This window comes from Labeo rohita, chromosome 14, assembly GCF_022985175.1.
Source record: "Labeo rohita strain BAU-BD-2019 chromosome 14, IGBB_LRoh.1.0, whole genome shotgun sequence".
NCBI lineage: Eukaryota > Metazoa > Chordata > Actinopteri > Cypriniformes > Cyprinidae > Labeo > Labeo rohita.
Genome location: NC_066882.1, coordinates 30,741,820 through 30,762,032, shown reverse-complemented (window position 1 = coordinate 30,762,032; position 20,213 = coordinate 30,741,820). Strand labels below are relative to the sequence as shown.

The window sequence follows — 20,213 nt, the reverse complement described above, 5'->3', positions numbered from 1 at the left end:
TTATGATTAAATGAAAGAAATGTTTGGCAAAGACTGAGGCACTACAAACAGTAGCGCTGTGGGACCTTTCTTCTCTGAGTTCTTTGTGATTACTGTAACTGAAAAAACACAACAGCAACAAGTCTAACTAAAGGACGGATTCTGACTTGAAAGCATGCACAGCCATTGAAGTTTTATGCATTTTAATTTAGCCGACTTCAACTGAATATCAACGCAGAAATGTAACTCTCTCAAGCGGTAGGAGACTCACCCTAAAGAACTCTTTGGTTGATCCTGAGTCCAAGGTTCCGTATGCGATCTCTGTTTGTTTGGCTAGATCTTCAGCACTCTCTATGGGAGAGACCATCCTCTCCACTGTGAGGAAAGCAGCTAAGTTAGCCGTGTAGGACGAGATTATGATGAGGGTGAAGAACCACCAGACGCCTCCCACTATTCTGCCCGATAAGGACCTGATGCACAAACACATACATACAGGCATTCAGGCTTTAGTTGAATATGATGTTGCACGCAATTCATTCATTGATTTGATATGGTCACACTTTGGTTTGGCGACCAATTCTCAGTATTAACTATTTTTCCCTCAGTAAACTCATAATTTGCTGCTTATTAATAGTAAATAAGGTACAGTCGTTGTCAAGTTTAGGTATGGGGTGGATCTAAAATATGGTTATGCAGAATAAGGCATTAATATTTGCTACATAAACAACCAATATGCTAGTAATATGCATGCTAATAAACAACTATTTAAGAGTGAGAATTGGTCCCTAAAGTGTTACCAAAGATATTCTGAAGAATGCAGGTTAGTTCCATGTTGTTATTATTATTATTTTTTTGTTTTTCATAGTATGGAAGTCAATGGTTAACGTCAGCTGTTTGGTTGTATTCTTCAAAATATCTTCTTTTGTGTTAAACACAGGAAAAAAACTGTGGGTGACATGAGGGTGAGTAAAGGACAACAGAATTTTCATTTTTGGGTGAACTTTAATGTCAACAAGTTACGTCTCAACAAGTTTACACCCTGGTTGGACCTTCAAAGAACAACAGATTAAGAAACGAGTTAAATATCAGTTCAAATATTTGTTAAATGTGTTTATCATAGAGAAAGCGATTGCAGTGCCAAAGTAACGTGGCAGTGTCTCGTTCTTAGTACTAAGCCATAGTAGATCATCTTTAATCTGCTGTATCAAATCATCTAGACGTTTTATTCACTGTAATCCAGCACTGCAGCTGTATTTTTGTTTACCCACCTAAATACATGACTTGCATCCTGAGCTTCAATTTAGAGCCACGTAGAAAAGCAGTTCCACAAAATACAATATACTCACACATATATATTGAGTTAGTGTCTCATTTCTGATCTCCCAAGTTTGAGTCACATTAGCTCAAAGCTCATTTTCCAGCTGTGCTTTTATTGACTGCTGCCTACACAGCGTATTAGCATAATCAAATCACATATGGGATCAATGATTGTATTATTTCCTCTGAAGTGTTTTTGCCTGGGGCTGAATGTTAGGCGGTTTGCCCTTCTGAAGAATATGTGCTCTTTCAACTATGTGGGTTTGTTAAATATAAGTACAGAGTGCAAATAACAAGTTCACACTCTTATGGACTTATGTAATATAATTATTGAGTTTTAGATTAACATGATTTTTAATAACACTGTAGAGCCATCTGAAAACTATTCTGCAGTGATACAGTCATGTAAGATATAATATCCAATCAATAGTGCTTCACATCACTATGGTATAATAGACCAGGACCAAATGCTATAAGGCGTAGGCATGATTGCTTTGATATAAAAAACAATGAAATAAATAAAATTATTAATTAATTTACCATCTGTCTATCTGTTCTATTGTTCTGTTTATCTGTCCTGTGTATCTAGTGAAATGTTAAAAGCATATAGAAATATTTGAGTAGTTTTAGACCTAACATATAATAGTTTAGCATTAGGTGTAAATATAAAATTAAGTAAAAATTTTATTTATCAATTCATTAATTGAGCTAGCATCTTATGTTACAACAAATAAGTCTTTACTTTTATTTATTGAGATATGATATATTGATGGATGCATTTATTTTGTTGAATTCTTCCATATGTGGGTTTTCATTGTTCAGTCATTTTCAAAATGGCCTCAGACTATTCATTAATCACAAATAACTGTAATTTTGTTTTTGATATATGATAAATCAATGAATCCTTTCATTTCATTATATTATTATTATTATTTAGTGAAGCTAAATCATTTTTATTAAATACACAATTGACAGCCAGCACAGGGGGATGTGAGGGACTCTTTATGACAGTGAGCCACACAACGGAGACATTATTAATCAACTTCCTGCTGTTAAATGGAGGAACAATGTGAATAATCATACATCTCCGTCACAGATGCCTGCAAAGTGCTGCAGCAGGACTTCTCAAACAATAAATGAATCAGGTAAATGAGAAATTCATAAAAAGAGCCAAATGAGAATATGTTGCTCAGCTAATCTTTTACAAAAGAACAAATTAAAACTAGCAGTGTCGGCATAATCTTTCAAACATGAAATACTGGAATTACTTTCAAAATTAAAGCTGCAATGTATTTAATGTGCTTGTCAGCAGAGCTGGGTAGATTGCTTACAAACTGTAGTCCATTACTGATTTTTAAATTACACAACAAAAATTTTAGTTAGTAACATAATCCATTAAATTACACATTCCAGGTAGACTACTTTTTGATTACTTTTGACCTAACTGGTTTATCATGTTGATTTAAATAGGATCATTTTGTGCCATATTGGGAACAAGTTTCCCAAAATGGGGTTAATAAAAAAAAAGGAATATTATACCTGTTTACCTGCATGTCATGTGACCATGTGAATATGTAATCATGTAATTAATAAAGAGTTCTTGATTATGAGTTTTTTTTTTTTTTTTATTAAATGTAATATAATCTAATTACAAGTACTTAATTTCGGAATTTTGGAAATTACGTAATCCAGATTACATGTAATTGGTTACTACCCAGCACTGCTTGTCAGTAATGTTCCATGCAAAAATGTAAAATTTCCATAATTTCTTTCATGATTTTTTTTTTACAGGCTTTATAATCTGGTCTGAGGCCATACTGAAAATCTGAGATGCTTTTCAGTTACATCTGCCCTAAGGACCCCAGAGTATCTAAACCGGTGATAAATTGCCTGTTCATAGACAACTATCCACGCAAACCCACATATGGACCCCGTTTTTACGGCCATAAAGTGACCCAGTGGTGAGGTACTGACCTTGGTGAGATATCACAGCCTTGCTGCATGAAGGCCCCTAGAGAGAACCACAGGCTGTTAAAAATCCCAAAGTCATTAGGCGGGTCTGGAGGGGTCTGGGGGTCTTTGGCTTCATCAGTCTCATCCAGGTGCCACTCGTACGGGCTGAAGCGGCTCACGAGGAACAGCACCACACTGACGCCGATGTAGGCGAAAACGATACACATCCAGATCTCATATGCCAGAGGGTCCAGAAAGGAGAACACACCCGGCTTGGACTTCTGAGGTTTCTTGATCATAATGGAGATGCCCAAACTCATGAAGGGCTTAGAAAAGTCAATGACTTCCTCTCGCACAAGAGTGATCGTTAATGGTGCGACGGCTATATCTGCTCTCTGGAAACGGGGACATGAACAAAACGTGTTAGTGTTGAACATGCACCAGTACAATAAACATGCAAAGCAATACAGTTACTTTTTCAGATCTTAACAAGGTATTTATTTCTCACAAGGAAGGTTAGGCAGGTTTTATGGCAAATTCACTTCAAGCTATATATCACAAAGAGTCTTAATGGAATGTCCAGGAACCAGAAACATGGTTGGGAACCACTGACTTAAGGTTTGTTGCTTGCTGTTAATTTCCACCAACAATAATTCCAACTCATTCCTTCGGTTGGTAAAAGCAATAACTACAATCATAGTAATGCACAGTGTATTGAGCATTGAGCTTTTTCTTTTTTGTTAATTTTATCAGAATGACATGAAACCTCATTATTAATTTTTGTGGGGCTTGCTATATTCAAAAATAAAAATAAAATAAATAAATAAAAAATAATAACAAATAAATTAATAATAATAATAATAATAATAATAATAATAATAAACAAAAATAATGCATTCCATGCATTGGATTTTAAATACAATATTTCTTTTTTTCTCTTATTTATTTATTTATTTGTTTGTTTATTTTACATTAACACTGTATTAAAATATAAAATATTTGTAAGTAATATATCTGAAAATATTTTTTTTTTTCTAAAATTATACTATTTTACATAGAAATGAACTGCAGAATTTACATTTAGCAGACGCTTTTATCCAAAGCGACTTACAAAAGAGGACAATGGAAGCAATCAAAATCAAACAAGAACAATAACATGTAAGTGCTATGACAAGTCTCAGTTAGCCTAACGTAGTACATGTAGCAAAGATTTTTTTTTTCTTTTAAATTATATAATAAATAAAAAGAAAACAGACAGAATAGAACAAGAAAATTTAGAGGAGAATATTGTCCAGTACCATGAAGTTTTAAAGAAGAAATTATGAAGATATAGTACATTCATATAAATTAATTAATTAAAACTTGCTTATTAAGGATTTAGCACACTATTGTGAGTTAGCACATACAGGCTTTTTGTCTGAACCATGCTGGGGCATACAAAATTGAGCTGAATAAAATTAAATTCACATTTATACTTACTTTTTATGTATGTATGTATATATATATATATATATAAAACTTACTATTGCATGAACAAATGATGTTCTGACAAGGAAGTGAACTAAACTGAGACAAAATAATTGTCAGTCTTTTTGATCTGAGTGGAACTGATGTACATGATTAAATTATATGAATTCACAGCTATTTTTCCCCAGTGCAGGCAGATTCATGTCTGGTTATGCAATACCATTTGCAAAGACAAATCCATAAAGATATGTTATGGCACTAGTCTCATACTAACTCACTGGTATACACATTAAGACTGTAAGCACAGATTTTACAAATGATTTCAATTAAATTCTGAATGATGTATTGTAGTTAATCAGATGCTCTTCACAAAGCTGTAAAGAAGCTAGAACTTTCTGTTAGCATTTGGATGAGCCAATCAGATCAGTTCATCACGGAATGTTACATCTAGAGCTCAGAGGGGGCCATTTAGTGTTTTCTCAGGCCTTGGTGTTCAGAAGGAAGCCAGGAAAAGGACATGACTCACAGAGACAGGACTTTTACCGCCTCAGAGAAGCACATGCGTGGCATAACAGAAAAGGCTTTTTGACTGTGTAGCGCAGAAGTGGCAGCTGAGTGTTCACTTGACTAGATAGCGAGAGTCTCGCTAATTTCTGTGACCCCTACGCCGCTGTATCAGGCGACAAACAGAGCGTAATCGGAACGAGCAGGAGACTTTGTTGGAAAATCTTTTTTGAATGCTTCCCTTCTCATGCTTCACATAATGTTGCTGTGGGAGCTGCAGATATGAGGCACAGCCGCCTTCCACTTCCCATAATCCTCCGAGGCACTCTAGCATGAGCGTATAATAAAAAGGCAGTGAAAGATTTTATCTCACATGTGTCCTCAGCCAGGAGGACATTAGTTATGCAATCAGGAAGTATAAGGTCACGGTAACTCTGCAGGTGAGTGCTGGTTATAAAAGCCTCTACAAATATTAATATCCTTTTATCTTGTGGTTGTAGTGAATGGAACTCCGGTGTACTGTCTCAATAAATCATATAATCATTTGCATATAAATAGCTAATTAAGAGTCTACCAGAAGTGATTTATCAGCGAGGAAGAAATACGCCTCAAAACTCTCAGCGTCTACCGCACGCTAGATAAATAATCGCATGTGATCTTTTTAGCTCTGAAATTAGCTATGTATTGAACAAACGTGCACAGGTGAAATCCAATTGATATCAAAAGCTGTTGATAAAACGGGAATGAAAAACGGGAGATTAAATAACGCTGCCACTTAGATGTCATTTAGAAGAATCCCAGAGGAATCCAATTCATGTTTTTTTCTGTTTATGGCTAGTAACGGAAAACAAATCCATTAAAGCCGTAGCATTTCTACGTGATAAAAGCAGGGGAGCTCAGTGTCATTGTTTACACAGAGCTGTCGCTACTGTCTGTAAACTTCGACAGATGACAGGAGTGGATCGTGTGATTATAATATGATTACATGATTATAGTATCAATCAGTGATACTCTGAAAGAGTAGCTTCTCAACACACAAGCTACTCATAAGCTGCACTTTTGAATACAGTGAGCTATTAAGAAAAAGCTACTTAAAAAGCTATTTAGGGGAGATAATTTGGTGCAACTTTATATTAAGTGGCCATAACTACTATGTACTTACATCAAAAAATAAGTACAATGTACTTAATGTGGTCATATTGTATTGCAGAACACTTTTGCTGCTATTGAGGTGGGATATGGGTAAGTTTAGGGAGAGGTTTGGTGATATGGGTAGGTTTAAGGGCGGGTTAAGGTGTAAGGGATGGGTCAATAGAGTAATTATAAATGTAATTACAGAAATTAATTACAGATGTAATTACACGCAGGTATTTTTAAAATCTAAGTACAATGTAAATACGTGTATGTACACAATAAGTGCATTGTATCAAATAATTAATTTTAATATAAGTACCTAGTAGTTAAGGCCACTTAATATAAAGTGGGACTGATAATTTCTCTCTCTTTTATTTATTTATTTATTTACAGTATTTATTGCTCTATTTATTTACCCATTTATTGTACATGAACGTTGTATTAAAATATAAAATATTTGTAAGCAATATATATGAAAAAAAATATGATTATTTTTCTAATATTGTCCAGTACCATGAAGTTTTAAAAAAAGAAAATATTAAAGAATAAATATAATTGAAACAAGATATAGTAAATAAATAAATAAATAAATAAACACAACTTGCTAATGTAGGATTTAGTACGCTATTGTGTGTTATTGCTAACTAGTAGCTAGTAGCTCATACAGGCTTTTTGTCTGAATCATGTTGGGAATACAACATTGAGTTATTAATATGATTACATGATTATAGTATCAATCAGTGTTATTCTGAGTAGTGTCTACTAACTCTCAGAGCAGACGGTTAGGTTAGGTTTAGGGTTAGTACAATAAGTTGACAAATACTTGCAAAGTTTAGAAAAGTGTTAGAAGATAATAAGCAGACAGTCTACTAATACTCTAATGACTAATTGACATGCAGTTCTACTGTTAGTAGAATGTCTAAAGTGGACTATCAAAATAAAGTGTTACCATATCAGACTATATTATTTCATTTAAATGAGGAAATATTTGGATAGGGTGACATTATTGAACTTCAACAAAAAATTGAAAAAAAAACAAAAACAAAAACAAAAAAAACAACAACAACAAAAAAACTGCATTTAACTAAATATTAGACAAGAACACTTACAAAGTTGTAGTGTTAACTTTTCTTATTCTTAGCATCAGTTACTATATACTGAATGTCATAAAGGCCATTCTGCAAAATGTGCTTTAAAATATTATCAAAATCAAAAAATACATTTATCAGAAGAAATGTCTGTCCTGACTGCCTGAGCTGAAAGGGGCCATTATTGTGTTGAATGGTGCAATGATGGTGAGATTTTTTTTCTTTTTATCTTCACATGCATTTTTTCCCTCCATTTTGAGAATAATTTGAGAATAATTTCCAACGTTAGCACATCAAAACCAGGCAATCTCTCTGGCTGATGGTACGGAAATTGAACAGATGAGGTAGCCTAACCCTCATGCATTTTGTATATGGTCTTCCTTCTTGAATGTCGGCTCGGGGAATTGGAAGTGATTTCACTGGGTTTTCCTCCATTTATAGCAGGGGAGCGCTTTTGACAAATGCAAAAATGGCGGGTTGCCTGGGCGCACTGTGAAAAGTGCCTTTGAGATCCAACAGCATAGAGATGAATCAAAGCAGTGCATGCTGGGAAGGAGCATGTTTAAAACACAGTCTCGCCACCAGCACTGTCTGGCTGCAGTTATAGTTGAACGACACCCAGACATTTCCAGTCAATTTCCCCCACGCTCTTTCCCATGAGCGAAAGACATAAAGGCAATTTACTTCTTCCAAACCCTTATTTGACAGCAATTTCTAGCAATTTCTCTTTATATCATTTATGCAGGGTTCGTAAATAAAAGAGACTACTGCAGAAGGAAAGGTTAGTGCTTCTCTAGAAAATAAATAAAAAAGTTCATAACAAATCCAGTACTTACCCCATAGACTAGTTCACCCACCATCCCGTTCCAAGTCTTGGTTTCAGGGTCACGGGCGCCATATTTTCCATCCATGACTATGGACAGTCTGTACTTAATCCCAACATGTTTGGCAATCTCAGAAGCTAAATCGACACAGTAGCCTTCATACTTGTCATTGCCTTCCAGATGCATGTGGTTTTTCTTGTACATCACATATGGTGCTTCCTGTTAATCAAACACATGCTCATTTATTACCATCTTCACTTCTTGCATTCATTGTCCGGTGTCACAGGCACCAGAGCCCACCGACAGCTTATCAGTCACAGGCATGCAGGCATGCTGGGATATCATGACTGTGCATTCATACCCACTCATTCTCTCACACACATAATCCACCAAACTGGAACACATACAAGAGGAACGACTGAAGCAGCAGACAGGGGATTGCGGGACATTGATCCACATGTGGCCACAGTCAGACCGAAATGGTAATTGCCCAGCCCATTCTAAGGCCCTCTCTTGACCTGGTATTAACATCCATCTCAGGTGATCCTATCACAGCATGACAACTGAGACAAGTTGTTGTCTACACCTAAAGTACAATCTAAGAGTTAAAGTCTGGATCTCGTGCTCTTGGTCTCGAGACCTTAAGAAAGTTTCCATGTCTTACTCTTGGACTCGACTTTGGTCTTTAAGAAGGAGTCTGCATTCAGGTACACTCATTATAGGTTAGTGGCTCCCAACCACATTCCTGGAGGCCCCCCCAACACTGCATGTTTTCCATGTCTCCTTAATCAAACACACCTGATTCAGATCATCAGCTCATTAGTAGAGATTCCAAGACCTGAAATGGGTGTGTCAGACAAAGGAGAGATGCAAAATGTGCAGTGTTGGGGGGCCTCCAGGAACGTGGTTGGGAACCACTGTTATAGGTCATAATCACCTCGATCTCTAGTTGCCACAGTAAGGGGCCGCCTGAATAGAAATCGCGTTCCAGAGCTCCAGGACCTCTGGGCCTAACCTTCCCCTCGTTATGGTGACCCTGGGAAAACTACAGAGAATTTGCAAAAACTTGTGGCTTTGAGTGGCTCACTTTTTTTGACAATTGGCAGCCTGGTTCCTGGATGGCTGGTTCTTGGTTTGGGTTTGTGCCACTTTCCTGCAAAGCTGCATCCCTAATCAAAAATGCGCCTGAAAAGTCTAACCCAGGGGGGGTTAGAGATCTACCTGGTGCCTGGAGATCTACCTACCTTTAGAGTTCACTTCTAGCGCTGCTCCAGCAAACCTGTTGTAATTATCAAGTACTCCTGAAGATCTTAATTAGCTGGTTCAGATGTGTTTGATCAGGGTTGGAGCTGAACTTCGCAGAAAGGTAGACTTCCAGGAACAGGAGTGAGCACCCCTGATGTAACCTATGTCTTCAGGATTACTTGAAAAATATAGTCGGGAGGGTTTGATTAGCTAAGGGATGTAGCTAAACTCTGCAGGACAGTGAACCGGAAGTACTACAGTTCTAGGTCTTGGAATTCAGTCTTGGTCTAGATCTGGGCTCTGGTATTAGTCTTGATCTAGGTTTTAAAGGGTCTAGCCTCAACTCCTTCCGTGGTATTAACACGCGTCTCCAGTAACCACGTTTTTCACATACATCACTGTAGCATGGTATGTGTTAGGTGAGTGGACAGCGTCCCTCGCCACCATAATCCTAAGAGCCACTCTAGCATGAGCGTATAATAAAAAGGCAGTGTCCCTCACCACCTCTGATGGATTTATGGGACACAGTGCATCTCCAAGACACACTGGACTCTGTTTACATGCATTTAGCACTGTCCACTTGGGATCAAAACACTGGAGATGGATGATATCAGGTATAAACAGGGTCTGGACCATGAAGCACCACTGAAGACAAATCACAGTAGGTTTGCTTCTGCTTCTCTTTCTTTCACGCACACACATACACACGTGGCCGTGGTGCAATATCCCATGGATCTGAAATGCACTGCCAATGTGCAAAGTTGAGGGTGAGAGGTGAGGTAGGCAAGAACGTATGAAGTGAGAAGGAATCCGATTCATGAAGTAAATGGCAGTGACTGCAGAGGAATCATAGTGTTGATTCTGTTCAGACACATTCAAGCACGTTGCACCTATATGCGACAGAAGCCTTTATCATTCCAACAGAAAGAACATTAAACATAGCCCTGCTAAAAAGACCAGCTTAGACCGGCATGAATTCAGAGCTGGTTTATGCCGGGTATTTCTGGTTAGGTGTCTAGCTGGTAGACCAGCACAGGTCGACTTGCATGGTCGTTCTGGTGATACTGGCTGGTTTACTTGTTTAGTTACAGTATCAAAACAGCCTGATGGGAACGCCAGCACACCAACGTGCCATGCTGGGAACCAGCATCCAAAACACAATATATGGTCTTTTCAGTAGGGAAACAAACCAAAGCAAAAACAAAGCCATCGTTAGGATCCAAACTCAAAAGCATTTTGTCGACAAACAGAATTGAACAAAGAAAATTGTGCAAGCTGGTTTTATCCTCTCTTTCGCCCCCCCCCCCCATTTCAAACATTGCGGCAGCGGCTTGCTTTTTTAAGCACATCATTATTACCAAACAATATGGCTTCTCGCAGAGAGAACGCATCCCATTAGAGTCAGAGACAATTAGGGTGCCAGTGGGTTAGCAATGGTTTGTTTGTTCGGTGCTGAATGTATCCTCTCACCTCGTCCTTTGTGCGATTGCTTTCCTCCTGAATCCCTCTGATGGAATAACAGACAGCTGCTGGTTTAATTGCTCACATTCAAGTCATTTGAAAGACTGACCTTGGTTTTTGGTGAAACAAAACAATTACGAACGATTGTTGTTTTACACGGGATGATGTTGTGAGCATTGATTTGAATTCCTCAGAGACGTGTATTTGCCTTGCCAATTGCAGGCTGACGCTAAAGCTAATGTCATTAACGGCAGGAGATGAAGTGATACGTCAGCACCGAGCAGTCCTCGGGTCAATGTAAAGTGGATCTGCGCGAGGGCCTCGTCCACCTGGCCTCGCTCAAATACGCTTTAGCTTTGCCTGAGGCAAACCATCGAACCCTTCGTTGTCGCGGTAAGCATTAGCTTGCTGTTCTAGCGCATGTGTCATTGACCATTTACTTGATGAGTGGAAACGAGTCTTACCTACATATGCATTGAATGTCAACTTTGATGATGTCAATGTAAAACCATCATACCTAATGCCGTTATTGTGATGTCACTGCTACGACAGGCCACTGATATATGGAAAATCAAAATGCTTTGACACCCACACGGATACAGTTGAAACACTCATGCGTCGCTTTGCCTCGCGTTCGACTGTTTCAACGTGTAATGAGTGGATGGAAAGCAACACAAAAGAAATGTACTTCTACCCGCCCAGGACAGAATGTATCAATCTAGGAGTCAACACCATGACCCTGATGGGCAGAATATGCGACACGTTTAAAACGTCATGGAGCGTGTACCATAATAGTAGTGACCACAATTGTTCGGTTTTCCACTGAGGAATCGTTGGTGTACTGCTGATCCATAATATTAACAAAGCGCTCAAACTCGTTCCAGTATCCGATCTGCAAAAGGAAAACATTCGCGTTATTATCAAACAGCAGACATTTTTACCGCATTAACGCTAACTACCAAACCCCCCAGCCCTTCTGTTCAGCTAAGGAGGCTTTTGTGGATGTGTACTCTCATAAGACTCTGTTCATTAAAAAAGTATTAGGTCTCCGTGCTGCTGCTGTTATTGCCTGGAGTTAAACAAAAAAGGCAAATTCTTGGCTGACATTTGTTAAATAGGGAAAAAATGCTTATGGTGGAATTTTCAGGGATGCAGAAGCTGCTCTTGGATGTAATTCTGCTCAACAAAAACTAAACTTGGTTAGGTTTTAATGATTTGCACGTTCTGTTATCACAAGAGTGCGCTGCGTGTTTTCTCTTTGCTATATACTTGAGTTGTTTAGCGGTTGAGTGGCATGTGTCAGAACCGTTAGCACAGCACTAGCCACAAGGGCATCACTGAGGTGACATTGCAGAGGGGTCCAACACAGTCTTGTACATCACTTCTGACAGTCACTGTCAATGCACTTCTCCTTACCGACACTGACCCCATCTAACCTTAGGCTAAACTACTCTCATCCATGGCAATTGTTGCTGCCATGCTAACTGGAATACTGTTTTATAAAGGGCAGTTCATGTTAGCTCACAAGAAAGCAGATGAATACCGGCTATGTTGATTCAAGCTGCCGTAGGTGATAGGTTGTAAACTGTTTTTAACTGAGATAGTGGTCTTAAATATAAACACTGTTTGATGAACACAGTTTTATTATCTCTTATGATGTTCTGATTTTCTGATATGATTTATATTGAATTTATTATTTTTTTTTTCCAGCAGTGAGCTACAAATCTCCACTTCAGTAGCACTTACATACACCAAAATTGTTTTATTCCTATCTGTATTCTGACAGTTTGTTCAAATATCATTTGCTTGATTTATATAACATTTTATTGCTATGGTGAAAATGTATTTATTTTTTTCTGGCTGTTGACAGTATTTTCTGATTTAAGGAGTGATAAATAAAGATATCCTCTCTTTAAAAACCTTGAAGTCTTAGACAGTATGTCAACAAAATTTTGAACACTGTTCAGACTTTTGTGTGGGAAATGTATGCATAATAGTGCATTTTTAATTAGATAATGCTTCATTTAAACATAACATTTCATAAAACTGGTAATACAAAATTTAGTCTTGCCTTAGGTCTAATTTCTCTAGTATATATATATATTTTGTAAAGACTAACATATAAACAACTACATAGAAGCCACAAACACTCATTTTTGGAGTGTAAATTTGGCAATAAAGCTTTCATTCCAGCTCTTTTGCAGCGTCTCCTCCTCCCTCCTGTAATGCTATTTATCATAAAATAAATAATCTCATTATTCTCAGAAAAAAATAAATATGAGTGAAAAGACTTCTTGAAATGGCCCCTGGTTTGATTTCTTACACTGGCTTGTACAAAGCTTACCTAACAAGTGGACAGATTTACTGGTGACTTACTTTTCTTGGGCCCCCTGTTTTCATTTCATAAACATCAATAGTGTAGTTTGATCTGCGACCAAAGCTGTCAAACTGAATATTGCCAGTCATTCCTTGCACCTGGACCTGCCAGAGACAACAACGAAAGACAAAGAAACCAGCAAAATACCAATGGCGCTTTGAAACTTAAGAATACATTATGATGTGTCAGAGTAATGCAAATGAATCAGACAGAGGCATAATTCACTCCAAAGCACTCACTCTGACAATCTGAATTACACATTGAGAGATTACAAATGGTTATTGTCATTTTCATAAAAGCTAAAGCACTCAGAATCTTGCTTGAGTAAAAGAAAAGATAGACAATTTACCATTTTGAGAGCTCGTTCGATGTCAATGCCTTGGCTCCAAGGGACAGCAGGGTTAGCCAGGCAATCGCCTGCGCTGCCTCGTCTGGACACGTCGACTCGCTGGCGTCGCAGGTACCGGAACGCCTCCGCAATGACCAGGATAGCATCATAAGACAGCGCTGAAGTGTACTGTACACAACAACCGTTAAGCACCTCACATTAACAGTTATTTGTTAGAGCCGTTTAAAATAAGCAAACACATTATCTGTAAGTAAACACTTGGAAGAGGGTTAAAATAAGCTGCCCTCTTCCAGGTCTACAAACGCATGTTGATGCACATAATGAAGGATAATTGCGATGCATTACTGCATGTAATGAGAGTTGGCAAATGCAACAAAAGACGACACACTTCAGGGATGTAGCCTGTGCATTGTTTCTTGCTATGTAAAGAGTGTTAACCAGGTTTTTAATTACAGAGATATGTAAAATGTTTAGTTATGTGAGACTCTACAGGGTTTTGCTGCTATTGTTGTTCATGGGTGCAACCTGTAATTACATCCCATTTCAACCAAGAAAGGAGAACAAGCTGGCATCTGCTAATTTGCCGTGAGCTACACTATTGTATTGTTTTGTATTTCTTCAAAGCGATTGTAGCCGGAAATTTAGCGGCTAAAATAAACGTAATGTAACAAAGGTAACATCAAAGGAGACATTGTGCATTTACATTCTCAATTCAAAATGCCTTCTGATGTCTTCATTAAAATACTCTCTTGGAAGAGACTTAGAAAATGTGTGTGGCTGCAGGTACAAATTTCCACAGTGAGAAGTTAATGAAACTTGTAAAGAAAACTATTGTGTGAAATGTACTTAATTTGGATCAAATTATTGTCACAATGTATTATATTTTTTAAACAAAATGTAATTAATATTTTCCCTTGGTTTTTGGGTGTCTTGGACATTTCTATAACATTCATGTGTTTTTAAACCTGCTTGCCAGTTTGATGAGAGCATGGTCATTTCCTACCCACCCATCCACAATAAAAGCTTAATTGAAACAGCATTTAAAATCTATTCATCTCATGATCATTGTTTAATTAGATGTAAACTGAGCCCCAGTTTTAATAGCAACTTGGACTGAATATCAATATATTGACTGTCGCAAGGAGGGAAAATAAAGAAAACGGGCAAAGAAAGAAAAAGCCAAAGATCTGAAGAAGAAGAGAGAACAATGATTGTTGTTGTTGCTTTTAAGTAGTAGTTTCAGACCTTCAGAGGTGTGTTTCTAGCTTCAGGAAACTCTCTTTCATCTAGACGGTCCCATCTCTGAAGAAACTGTTGTACAACTGTGTTTTCAGGATTTATTATCTGGAAGCCACTAATATTTGCTCCGCCGAGAAAGACCTTGTCCAGGCTGATGTTGGTGAAGCCCTGTGGAAAAACATGATGGAAAAGAAGCAAGCTTAGGATCCATGAGATGATGGCAATACAACAACCATCATTTGAAAATAATTTCAACTCAATGTTTCTGGTTTAAAACCTAAAAGGGGTTCCTTATAACCATTGTGGTATATTGAGTATAAATGATTTTTATATATTATGCAAGGCTGTCAAATTGGTGGAACCATAAGAAAATTGATATTTATGATTCAAATACATAATTTAAGGGGGAAACAAAATGAAAAATTAAAAAAACCAGAAGTGTGGAAGTGTGCAGAAAAAATATATAAAATTACTTTTTATTGATTACACTTTGGTGCATGTTTTGTCCTGGATGTTTAACAGACTATCTTTCATCATCTTGAATATTGTTATTTCTCATTGAATTTTTTATTGTTTTTTAAAAATTTCTCTTTTTTTATTTAGAGTACGGAGGTGCTGAAACTCACCAGATTGGCAATAACATAATGGTAGCCCCGACTGTTCTTTCCGAGTGCCACAACCTACAGGAAAGAGAATCAATAACAGTTTACAATCCATGTAAGAAGAGCGCAGGGGCCTTATATCGTCCCTCAGCTCCTCTCGCCATTTACACCGTCTTAAGTGACAAAGGCTCTCAACCTTGATGGATGTTTCCACATGCAGCCACTGACAGTCTTTGATGTGGCTTGCTACTGTATGCTGGCCAATGGGAATACACATGGACAAAACCCTACATGTCTCTGACTTCCTGTGCATGCACAAAGTCTGTCATTGACCCGATCTGACTCTGTAACCTTCACCTCAGACCCTTTTCATTAGTGGCCATTAGTGAAGCATGCAAACAATGGTCACTTCAAGGTTGTAATTTTGCTATATATGATCCTGGGTGATGTGTCTTCATGATTCATTTTGAAGCCCAAGGTAAGATCTCACATGGGATTTTGAAAGCTCCTGGTTACGACACATGCTTTGTAAAGGGTGACCACATGTGCACATACAAAGACAGAAATACATAAATTGTGTAATGCTCACTTCTAACTGGAATTCATTCAATTGGCTAATTTTGAGGGAGGATTAGTAGAGTATTAGTAGGCTGTTGGGTTAGGGTAAGTTAGGGTTAGTTAATTAGGGACATGTATTAGCAAAGTTACTTATACCCAGTACAGAGGACCATCAAAATAAAGTGTCAGCAGATATTAAGCAGACAGTCTACTTTTACTCTATTTATTGCTAGTTACAATGTAGTTGCAAAATTACTTATGCTGTAGTTAGCAGAATGTCTGAAGGGGGCCATGAAAATAACCATGTTACCAAAACCCTTTATGCAAATGTGTCTTGTTTGTTCCATTCATTCATTCTGTGTAAGTGAGTTGTGCCCATAGTTGCACAAAAACAAAATAATAATAGTAATAATATTGCCACCTTTTTCCATGCATTAAAAATGCAGCTCAAGGGAGAAATGATTGCTTGTGCATGCTGGTCAATTTTGACAGCAGCAAAACTGCAAATTCAAATCATGCCTTGAAATGGATAATATCATAAAGTTCCTGAGCTGAAGAGCAACTACACCATTCTAGACAGAAATTAAAGCATCAGTGAAGGTTATACCTGGAAGACTCTAATGCTACATCATTCATTCACGACTATTAGCTCTGGCCAATCACTGCTTGACACTTGGAGTATACAAGTACTGAACTTTCTTTTTAATGTTCACAGTTGATGATACTGGCGTTCCCCCATCCTTCCCACCACCACAAGGCTGTCCATCCGATGGGGTTAGGCTCCACCCCTGCCTACATCTTCAGGCAGTATCAGCCAAAGCTGCATCCCCAGGATTTGGACAAAGTACAGGGCCTATGCCAAAGAACTCTTCCATTAAACTTGATTCATTGTAGCTGTTAATTCTCATCTGGTGATTCTTTATGGTATAAATTCTATGTAAACATTCATCTTCCTTCCTGAGTCTTTTTGGAAGAACATGTTCATCCAAAAATGGACCTTTTGTCACCATTTACTTTCATGTCTTCTTACAGGAGAAGTCCACTTCCAGAACAACAATTCACAGATAATTTACTCACCCCCTTGTCATGCAAGATGTTCACGTCTTTCTGTCTTCAGTCGTAAAGAAATTATGTTTTTTGAGGAAAACATTTCAGCATTTTTCTTCATATAGTGGACTTCAATTGTGCCCCCGATTTTGAACTTCAAAAATGTAGGTTAAATGAGGCTTCAAAGGGCTCTAAACGATCCCAGCCGAGTAAGAAGGGTCTTATCTAGCGAAACGATCAGTCATTTTTTTTTTGGAAAATAAAAATGCACAAAGCACAAAAGCTTGTGTAGCACAGGTTCTGGGATTCACGTTCACGTACTATTGAATCATGTCGAAAGGTCACGCCGAATGTAGGCAGAACTACAGACCCAGTGTTTACAAAGCGAACGCGCAAAGACTAAGAAAGTGCAAGTAAGTCCAACGCTGTTTACAAACAAAAACGTTTTTCGCCATACACTACCTTTTTTAGCTGGAGTAAACAGATGATGCACTTAGATGTGATTCGTGTGGGTGATGGGAAGTTCGGATCATTTTACCTTCTCGGACCTTTGAGTCTCGTTCAGCAAAATGAACAAGTAATTTTGTTAATTTTAGCAAAATCAGCATCACGTGACAGCCCCATAAGATGAACGAACGACTCGAAAAACCCGAAGACTCGAAACAGGTAAACTAATTCCAGGACAGACCCTAATAGGATGTTGCGCATGCGCGACTGAACGAATAACTCCCCGAGATGACTCGTTCTTCGTGAGTCACATTAAAGATTCGTTCAAAATGAATGAATCGTTCGAAAACGACCCATGGATGCGCATCCGAGAGCCTGTGCTATGCGAGTTTTGTGCTTAAAAAGTATACAAATTTTTATTTTTCGAAAAAAAAAATGACCATAGATCATTTCGCTAGATAAAACCCTTCTTACTCGGCTGGGATCGTTTAGTGCCCTTTGAAGCTGCTTTTAACCTACATTTTTGAACTTCAAAATCCGGGGCACAATTAAAGTCCATTATATGAAGAAAAATCCTGAAATGCTTTCCTCAAAAACCATAATTTCTTTACGACTGAAGACAGAAAGACATGAACATCTTGGATGACAAGTGGGTGAGTAAATTATTTGTAAATTGTTGTTCTGGGCTTCAGTGATGTCAAACCTAAAATGACAAATATTTAACACAATTTAGGATAACACTTTATGTTGATAGTCCACTTTAGACATTCTGTTAACTGTAAGTCAGATGTCAACTAGCAGTCATTAGTAGACTGTCTGCTTAATATCTGCTAACACTTTATTTTGATGTTTGATATTGTAAGTAACTTTGCAACTTGTTCTACTATTCTAATAACTCTAACAGTCTACTAATACTCCAATGAGAGTTAGTTGACATGTAGTTGTAAATTAATGAGACTTAGTTGACATTTAGTTGCAAAGTTACTTATATTTAGTAGTATGTGGAATAATGTGGACTATGAAAATAAAGCGTTATGGACCCTTTTTGTTCTTTTCACTAAATTACTTCTAATATGAATATTTTGCAGTATATCATCTGTGTACTTTCTCAAGAAACCTCATATGTATTTGGAACATAAGGGCAAGATGAAAATGACAGAATTTCCACTTTCTGGTGAACCTTTAACACTTCCTCAAAACATCCAAGACTGTGATATAACGATGCAGCCATATCTTTTCTGATGCTCCTTTGCAACAATGCCCTTGACTTTTGGCTCCACTGAAGGTTTTCGGAGCCAGTGAGGTTATCAGTCCTGTCCCACAAACAAATACTGCTGCAGGCTCCTCACACCTGAGCGGGAGCTGGCAGAAGAACAGAGATCATGACTGAACTTCACAGCCTGCCAGCCAGCAGGACTACTCTACAACCTTGATGTGGACACAGCCAGGGTCTAATGACATGATACAATTCAAAGGGTCCAGACAGAGACTTGAAGCGTACACGCCACACAGCACAAGCGCTAACAGAAGACATGACAGAATTTACATTTGCAGTGAACTAGTCCTTTAACTTGAAATAACTAATTGTCTTTGATGCTGAGCGATATAAAAGGGCACATAATATGCATTTTCCCTCTTTCCCTTTAATGTGTAATATACAGTAGTTGCTTGTGCATGTAAACAATCTGCAAAGTTACAAAACACAAAGTCCACACCAAAGAAACTTCCGAAAAATTGATCACTTGCCTGAAATCACATTATTTTTGACTTAGCTGTGTCATCATGCTACAAATTTGCATAATGCTTGCCTACTGGCTGTTTTGGTCCACCCTCAAACAACAATTGGGTATGTGATTTTGATATGTTGAGGATATGTTGTTGGTTTTTTTTTTCACTGCAAGGGCAAAAAACATTGTGTGGACTTCCAATAATGATGACATTTTTGGTGTTTACAGCTGCTCACAAAGCGTTACAAGTTAAAACCTGATTACGGTAATAGGCGTAACATTACAAACTCACACTCTAAAAGGCTGACCAATCACAACAGATTGGGTCAGTTGACCAATCAGAGCAGAGAGAGTTGGATTAAAAGAGACAGTAAAACAGAGTGTTTCAGGTAGAGGATGAAAAAAGATGTTGCTGCAGTGTATGGTATTATAAAAAAAATAATGTGCTTTCTGAACTTTAAATCATCTAAGTATATTCTAGCATAGCCCAAAAATAAAATTATAAATTTGTAACTGAACACAAGATAGGCACTTCAACTGACAATATTCAACAACTATAATATTTCAAGGCAGCAGATTACTGAAATCCTAGTGTGTAACATAGACGGCTGAAGGTAGGCTCATTTCTGAGAGGCATTATGGGGCTGGATTACAGTTGTGCTCTGAGTTAATGTGAAGTAAATACCCGAAGATTCCTCTGCTCACTTTGTAATCTTCCTCCCCCCCACTGGCAAATTGATCCCACCTCTAGCACTGTCACCTTTGTGTTGGCCAGCCTGAAGAGATTTGGTGTCCTTGAAGGAAGTTTTCACCCCGTCGTGATGGGCAAAGACAGACCGGAGTGACCCTGTGCTCGCCCACAGACAGAACCTATTCACACGGGTCTGACAGACAG

The 20,213-nt window shown here is 37.9% G+C and overlaps 1 protein-coding gene across 6 annotated transcripts in view; it reads right to left on the bottom strand.

Annotated features, from left to right (window-relative positions):
• The window catches only part of gria3b (glutamate receptor, ionotropic, AMPA 3b), a 138,380-nt gene that overhangs the window by 31,782 nt on the left and 86,385 nt on the right, over positions 1-20,213 (bottom strand). For all 6 annotated transcript variants that reach the window (XR_007829065.1, XR_007829064.1, XR_007829063.1 and 3 more), the window contains exons 5-12: positions 15,564-15,617; positions 14,944-15,105; positions 13,699-13,866; positions 13,349-13,453; positions 11,760-11,864; positions 8,279-8,485; positions 3,271-3,644; positions 251-449 (exon numbers count right to left, since the gene is read on the bottom strand). Coding sequence is in view for 3 of the 6 variants with exons in the window: in XM_051127675.1 (XP_050983632.1) it covers positions 251-449; positions 3,271-3,644; positions 8,279-8,485; positions 11,760-11,864; positions 13,349-13,453; positions 13,699-13,866; positions 14,944-15,105; positions 15,564-15,617 (1,374 nt within the window). In the remaining 3 variants the exon portion in view is untranslated. The remainder of the gene's footprint in view (positions 1-250; positions 450-3,270; positions 3,645-8,278; positions 8,486-11,759; positions 11,865-13,348; positions 13,454-13,698; positions 13,867-14,943; positions 15,106-15,563; positions 15,618-20,213) is intronic.